The following is an 8,482-nucleotide window of genomic DNA, read 5'->3' on the forward strand; positions in this document are numbered from 1 at the left end:
CATGAATCAAAGCAACCTGAAACACTCCATTTGGCCATGTCAATGTTCAAGAGGTTACAGTTACAACCATTTATTGCTTGAAAAATCATACAAACTGCATGTAGTTAAATATCTCCGTGCATGTTTTTTTTTTTTTTTTTTAATTTCTCTTTCCTCCTTGAAAAATTTTCATTTCCTGGGCTATATGTCCCCAAAGAATGTCTTGGGTAATCTCATCAGAAAAAAACTTCAACTGCTTTTGGAAATTGTTCATTTTATAAATAAATTCCAAGCATACAAATCTGATGTATGATGCAGTAAAAGAGCCAGATATGGTGTACTGTTGAAGTGCTTGACACTGTAAAATAAGTAAATATTAATATATTAATAAGTAGTATTAACAGTAATAGTTACAACATCAGATAGCAGCATCAGCAGCATCAGAGAAACAGCTTTGGTAGATGCAATACCTATTTAAAGAAATAAAAAAATATAAAACATATATTACAAAATAAAATGAAAACATGCTTGACCTTTTCAGTATGTGAACAAAATGATTGTAAGTGTGTTTCTATGTAATTTAATTTACCCTTTAACATATCATAAATGAATATGGAACGTATGATATTAAAGAGCAACTGAACTCTGGAAACTGTGCCCAAAAAAGGGAAGAGAGGACAAAGGACTAGACACCAGTATTGCTATGGTCTCTCTGCAGCTGATCTTTTCCCCAGCACTGACTTACCATGTCTTGTTCTGCTCTGTGTCTGTGAGGAGGTGGCTATCTTAGGAGAGCCAAGGTTTTATTTCCTTTTGTCAGAACCTTCAGCAAGGAGAACAGTGAACAGCCCAGTAGTGGCATAACCAAATATCACTCCAAAGCTTCAGAGCCTAGCAGTCAGAGGCAGCAGTGCCTTAGATTTCACATTGCAGATATACAGCTATGAGGCTGTAGGCACAGGGGCTAGGAACACTTGCACACTGGGAAGTGAACTGTTATTTTTAGGAGGAATTCAATTTTCTCTGACCAGAAGTTCCGGCATCGGGGAACGTATCGGGGCATTTGGGCGAGTATGAGTACTCACCCAAATACTCGGTATCGGCACAGATACCGATACTAGTATCGGTATCAGTGCATCCCTAGTAAGCTGCAATATATTACATTTTTGTTTTTAGGTTTAGATACAGTTTAAAGATATTTATCTGTTAAAAGCTCTTCCACATGCACCTTATGTGAAAAGTCTAGCTTTATCACTCCATTGTTGGGTAAAACAATGTTTCCACTTGGTCAGTCCCTCCGGTTTTTTTAAATGTGTAAATGAACTACCTTTTCTTCAGTGAGGGATGCTTATCAGGATGGGCAATTAAAATCATTTGCTTTCCGCACTTCTCTTATAAAAACCTCTCAGATTCAGAGAGATCTGACACCGTTTGAGATTGTTTGCATGCAACGCAATAAACTGACCCATGTTATCTTATTGCTTTATATCTTGTTACTAAACTTAGCCTTCCCTGAGATTCCCTCCTATATCTCATCCTGGGACAGGGATCTAAACTGTGTACTGTTGGTGCAGGATGTCCATAAAGCATTGATTTTAACTCATAAGACTAGCATTGCCTCTTCTATTCAGGAGAAAAGTTACAAAATGTTGACCTGATGGTATCAGTGTTCATCTACTCTTCATAGAATCTATCAAACAACCTCTAACCTCTGTTGCACAATGCCATGATAGATATCCTACATACAGTGATACATGGGAAGTTTGGATCGCTTTCCTGGCCTCTTCTAAATTCCCAACAACCAACTCTTAATTCATAGTCATGATTTTGGGGCTGTTACCCTCCTCACAGAGCCTGCCTTTTCTTTCCTGCCTTTCCTCTTCCCTTCCATTTCCTTTCTTCCTTTCCTTTGTACTGCGTCTGATTGTACCGACTGACTCCTTCTAATAACTTATAATTTTTGGTACCTTAATACAATCTTAACTCAGAATACCTATATTATTGCCACTAGTTCTTAGATAACTTATGATCTTGTTTAACCTTACAAATTCTGTACAATTTGACTTCTTTGTTGTATTTGCTGAGCTTGACTGACTGAAGCATTTTTCTTTTGTTACACATTAAAGGTATTTTCATAAAAACCTCATATTGGCTTAATCACCCCTGCATTTAGATTGATTGTAATAATGATTTCTTCAAATATCAGGTTTGGACATTAAGAATGCTCTAAATTGTTTACAAATATGTTATGTATCAGTAACATATGTGTATAAAGAGAAAAAAAACCCTTAACATTTACTTTAAAGAGATCCTGTTATCAGACTTTTCATTTCAACAAGCAACTTTCCATCAGTTTAATGAGCATTTATTTATTCACCTGTAAAAGCCTCCCTTGTGTAGACATCCACAATACCTGAGACTTCTGCTGGGTACTACCATCGTGGATGTGATGTAAGTAGCCCCAGCAGACTCAAGTGACACTCTATAGGATTCCCCTTTACTCCTCAACCAGCAGATACATTGAAGGTTACGTAGGGAGGGGAAGAGGGAGGGACTGAGCCAACACAGAGAGTAATTTGAGTAATTCCAGTAGAGAAGAGGGCTATGATGTATAAGCTAGGAAATTGACTGTACCTGGAGTTTTCAATTTTGATTTAATAGAACGGTAAACAAGAACATGCAAGTAACATTTTCCTGTGCTTTTATTGTTAATTATAAAAATTATTATAAATATTTGCTGCTCAATATTTGGCAATGGTAGCATATATTTAAACAGAGGTGTTGATGCTTTTTAAATAAATCTTCAGTATATTTGCAAAAAGCTACATAGATGGGATGGCGCACAGAAGATAGGCTTTTGGCACTGCTGATTGCTTAGATACTGCAAAAAAATATTCAGACTTTCTCCAGACTGAATTTGTATTACATTCATTGGTACATGACTGGCTCTCAGGAAACATGCGGCTTTATTAACTGAACCGCAGAATGCCCAGGTACCCTAGTCTTGGCAGCAGATTTAATTTCAAGTATAATATATCTTACCTCGACAGCTACGGCCATCCTCCTGCAAGGTCCCTGTAACACAGCTACATATAGGTCCATCTAGTCTGCTTGTACAGATCTGTTCACATCCCCCGTTTTCCTCGCACCAGTCCAAACCTATAGGAAGAAAAAGGTCTATTCATAATAAAACACTTTTCAATAATTCTACTTTTAGTAAGATAAATTACTAAATATAATATTTATCATGTGCTAAATGTTCATTTATTTAAATGTCAGTTGATATATCAACTCTGTAATGGGTATGTTTACTTCGGTTTGATAAAAAAAAATAAAACATAAAAAGAAATGAAAATAGACCTCTATTCTAAAGATCATTACACAGAGCTGTCTTTGTTTTGTTTTGTATCCAAATACTTTCTTTGGTCCACAAGTGTCATTCTTATAGATCCATTATACAGATGTGTATAAAGAAATCTATCCTTTAACAACCAGGGGAATTGCTAGGATGGTAAAAGCCCTGGGCATCCCAACAGAGAGAGTAATGATGTGGTGAACAGTGGGTGTGGCAAAAATGCACTAACTGTGGGAGGGTCTTCAAGAAGCATGGTTAAATAAAACCTGAGCCTACTCGATGTATGCATGGCATGCATATGCCACAGTCCTTGTACCAATTAGATTGATATAAATCTCAGCACAATCATTTTTGAAAAACACTTCTATTACATACTGTATACTTTTCTGCAAACACTAAAAGTAGGCAGAGAACTAATATAGGAGTATGTAATGTACACAGAGTTCAGGGGTCAAGTGTGACAAAAGAGTGCAAGGGTCAGAGATGTGTAAAGACAGAGGGCATGGATCAGAAGTGTGTAATACAAGACTACAGGGGTCAGGAGAGTGTAAGGCAGGGGTACATAACACACAGAGTACAGGGCTCTTCTGTATGTAACCCACAGAGTGCAGGGGTCATGGTTATATAAATCAAGGGTTTAGGGGTCAGGGATAAATAATGCCCAGGGTGCAGGGGTCAGGGGTACACAAACGCACAAGGTTCATGGGGGTCAGAAGTATGTGACACACAGAGTCCAGAGCCAGGAGTATGTAATGCCCAGAGTGTCGGGATCAGAGGTATGTAACACACACAGTGCAGGGTTCAAAGGTATGTAATGCACAGAGTGCAGGGGTCAGAGGTACGTAATGCACAGATTGCAGATTGCAATCTTCACCCCTCCTGCACAAATCCCCCCTTCCAGTATACATTTCCCCCGCCCCCGAGCCGAATAGCCTCTAGCACAAACTATCCCCTGTCTCCTCCATCCCTGTACTCACCAGACCTCAAATGCAGTACAGCAGAGTTGAGAAGAAGACTAGCTGAGCGCTCCTTCATCGCAGGGTTGGGACCTGGCCAACCAGCAGGAGATTTAAGGATGCCCATTGCTAGTAACTCCCAGGTTAACAAACAACAGAGTTTTAATTGTGCGTAAAGTATAAATGCAGCCATTTTTGTTTGGTTTTACTAGAACTAGGGATGCACCGATACCCATACTAGTATCAGCATCAGTGCCGATACTGAGTATTTGGTGCTTGTACTCGCCCAAATGCTCCTGATGCTTGTCCCGATACAGAAACTTCCAGTATCAGGAAGACGGGTGGCGAGTCATTACAAGCTGCCTGGCTTCCTGATTGGCCAGGGAGCCAGCTCCATGCTCCCTCGACACTTAGTGAATCAGGAAGCTGGGCAACAAGTTACTACCTGCCCCGTGGCTTTCTGATTGGCCAGAAAGCCGGTTCCATGCTTCCTCCTCACCTGGCAGCAAGTCATTAAACGCTGCCTGGCTTCCTTAATGGGACATCTGGTATTGGTATTTGGTATCGGCGAGTACCGAAAAAAAATATCGGTAATTGTGCTTGATACGGAAAAAACGGTACCTAGTTAGAACTGTTCTTACCATTTCTCCTAGCTAGATTTTGGCATTAGCTTTATGATGGAATCTCGCCTCCCGCACGAATTGCTCCCTGCCCCTTTTTTGCTGTGGTGATCAGTGCGGTTTCCATACTGCTTTCAATGGAACCGCGTTGATCTACGTGGTTTTGGGCGTTTTTAATTGCATTTCATCGCTGAAACACAATTAAAAACACTCAAAACTGCCCTGTTAAAATCCACACAGAAACCGCGCTGATGCGCTACCGCACCGGGTGTGAACGGGGCCTAACTTATTGTGCTGTTTATTCTCAAAAGTAGCAAGATAAATTACTGATGTTGCTCATAGCAACTGCTCAAATACTTGTTTTCATTTTCTGACTCCAAAAACATTATAAAAGTAAATGCAACACTAATATTAAGAAATTATTTCAGTGTATAGTATTGAACTCTTTTGCATTTTTTTAGTATCTTATCTGTTGTAGGTGACTGTAAATGTATGCAACATGTCTTGTTTGTTTATGAATTTTAATAGGCTAAAATAATGGAAGCGTGACCATGGGTTTGAACTCTCAAGTCCAACATTTCCCTTGCATATGATTGGGTATATATAATAAACATAGTTCAACTTATTTACTAAGTTGAACATTCACTTTTACTTTAACTACTGCTTTAAGCTGGCCATACACCTTACAATTATCTGCAGATTTTCTGTGGTCAGATGGAAAAGGTGCAACGGATTCCTCCATCTACACTTAACTGTGAGGATGGAGTAATCTCCACCTGGGCCAATCTGTTGCACTTTTTCCATCTGACCACAGAAAATCTGCAGATAATTGTAAGGTGTATGGGCACCTTTAGTAAGCCAACTCAATTAACATAAAGCACATCATTATGTAACTGACCAAGACTCAGTGCCTCACACCTACATTTTCCAAGTAATATACACCTGACAAGGCTTTTAACCCCTTAGTGACACAACTTTAGAACATGTTTTCACTTCTGGGGATGGAGCAATTTTGCCATTTTTGCTATGTGTTTGTTTAACCATAATTTCCATCTTCCTTATGCATTATACCTACACATATTATATACAATTTTTTAAAACACAAACTGGGCTTTATTTAATGTGACATATGCGTATATAAATTCTTTTTTTTTATACAAATGTTCACAGCTTTGGCAATAATAATGTGTACATAATTTGTGTAGCTAACAAAAAGTAATTTATAATACATTATTGTATTTGTCCTGATTTAAAGGGGATATCATATGTCTGGGATTTAAGTTTATTTTGGTACTTATGGGTCACAAAACACAAGCAGTGAAATACAATGTTAGTGTGGAACAATACAACACTAATATTAAGAAATTATTTCAGTGTATAGTATTGAACTCTTTTGCATTTTTTTAGTATCTTATCTGTTGTAGGTGACTGTAAATGTATGCAACATGTCTTGTTTGTTTATGAATTTTAATAGGCTAAAATAATGGAAGCGTGACCATGGGTTTGAACTCTCAAGTCCAACATTTCCCTTGCATATGATTGGGTATATATAATAAACATAGTTCAACTTATTTACTAAGTTGAACATTCACTTTTACTTTAACTACTGCTTTAAGCTGGCCATACACCTTACAATTATCTGCAGATTTTCTGTGGTCAGATGGAAAAGGTGCAACGGATTCCTCCATCTACACTTAACTGTGAGGATGGAGTAATCTCCACCTGGGCCAATCTGTTGCACTTTTTCCATCTGACCACAGAAAATCTGCAGATAATTGTAAGGTGTATGGGCACCTTTAGTAAGCCAACTCAATTAACATAAAGCACATCATTATGTAACTGACCAAGACTCAGTGCCTCACACCTACATTTTCCAAGTAATATACACCTGACAAGGCTTTTAACCCCTTAGTGACACAACTTTAGAACATGTTTTCACTTCTGGGGATGGAGCAATTTTGCCATTTTTGCTATGTGTTTGTTTAACCATAATTTCCATCTTCCTTATGCATTATACCTACACATATTATATACAATTTTTTAAAACACAAACTGGGCTTTATTTAATGTGACATATGCGTATATAAATTCTTTTTTTTTATACAAATGTTCACAGCTTTGGCAATAATAATGTGTACATAATTTGTGTAGCTAACAAAAAGTAATTTATAATACATTATTGTATTTGTCCTGATTTAAAGGGGATATCATATGTCTGGGATTTAAGTTTATTTTGGTACTTATGGGTCACAAAACACAAGCAGTGAAATACAATGTTAGTGTGGAACAATTTTAGAATGTGGTATGTTTTTCTTCTATCTTTATTAGGCTCCTTTGTACTATATTTTCTTATAATTTTTTAATTTAAAGTATATTTTATTAACCTTTTTGACTTTTTAAAACTTTTTTCCTTTTATTAAAATGTTTAAAAATGTGAAAAACTTAATTTTTTATTTTTAAATTGTACTTTTAAACTAGGGGGCACTAATGGTTTATTTTTTTATTTACAGGGGCTTTGATACTTAGGGGTCTCTTCACGAAGCAGCCGGAGGATCTAGCCATAGCTTTGGCCGATCCTTCGGCTAGCTTCGGCCCCAGGACCCCTTCGGTTCAGCAGAACCGAAGGGCTGCTGTACAGGCTATTCACTATAGCCCGTACAGCTCCCGAACGTGGCCGAGCGGCTCAGTCGAGCCGAGGCATATGTCGCGCTGAAAGCCGAAGCTGGCCGAGCGGCCGGCCATTGGACTGTCGACAGCCTGCTTCTGACAGCTATGATCTTACGGCTGGCTTCAGCCACTTGCAGAGAGATCAGCGTCCCTGGTTACCAGCTAACCAGGGACACTGATCTCCAGACAGCCTAACTCTCCCGGGCGCTCCGGGAGCCTCCAACTCCCGGCCGCCAAGGAAAGAAACACTCCTTTTTTTTTTCTTTTTTTATTCTGACACAGAGCCGTGTCAGAATAGAAAAAAAAAATGTTTGCCCATTGGAATGCATTGCTAGATTCCTATTGGCTATTTCAATTTGCAATAGCCAATAGCAAACAAGCTATTGTTCCCGCCCTCTGCTGCTGTCAATCAGTAGTGGGGACCTGATGGAGAACTGCAGCAGAGGGCGGGAACAATAGCTTGTTTGCTATTGGCTATTGCAAATTGAAATAGCCAATAGGAATCTAGCAATGCATTCCAATGGGCAAACATTTTTTTTTTCTATTCTGACACGGCTCTGTGTCAGAATAAAAAAAGAAAAAAAAAAGGAGTGTTTCTTTCCTTGGCGGCCGGGAGTTGGAGACTCCCGGAGCGCCCGGGAGAGTTAGGCTTTTTTTTTTTTTAAGGCAGCAGAAACGCCGGCAAATAGAAAACTGTTGGGCAGAGCTGGCTGTCATTGCTAGCTCCGCCCAATTGCTTTCTATTTTTATTTTTCTACTTTTTTAACTATTTTTCTGTTCTGCTCGGTCCCACAGAGAGACCGAGCAGAACAGCTGAGCCGAATGCCACTCAGCGGCATTCGTCTATTCACTCACTGCTGTTCGGCATCTATAAGAATAGACCGAACAGCAGCGAGTAGCCTGCC

At 38.9% G+C, this 8,482-nt stretch overlaps 1 protein-coding gene across 1 annotated transcript in view; it reads right to left on the bottom strand.

The window, feature by feature from the left end:
- Positions 1 to 363: 363 nt before the first annotated feature.
- Positions 364 to 8,482, bottom strand: part of TECTA (tectorin alpha) — a 74,281-nt gene continuing 66,162 nt past the window's right edge. The window contains exons 22-23 of the mRNA XM_018567589.1: positions 3,022 to 3,138; positions 364 to 449 (exon numbers count right to left, since the gene is read on the bottom strand). Coding sequence (XP_018423091.1) covers positions 364 to 449; positions 3,022 to 3,138 — 203 coding nt within the window. The remainder of the gene's footprint in view (positions 450 to 3,021; positions 3,139 to 8,482) is intronic.

Source organism: Nanorana parkeri, unplaced genomic scaffold (genome assembly GCF_000935625.1).
Source record: "Nanorana parkeri isolate BGI_ZX_2015 unplaced genomic scaffold, ASM93562v1 scaffold1070, whole genome shotgun sequence".
Classification (NCBI taxonomy): domain Eukaryota; kingdom Metazoa; phylum Chordata; class Amphibia; order Anura; family Dicroglossidae; genus Nanorana; species Nanorana parkeri.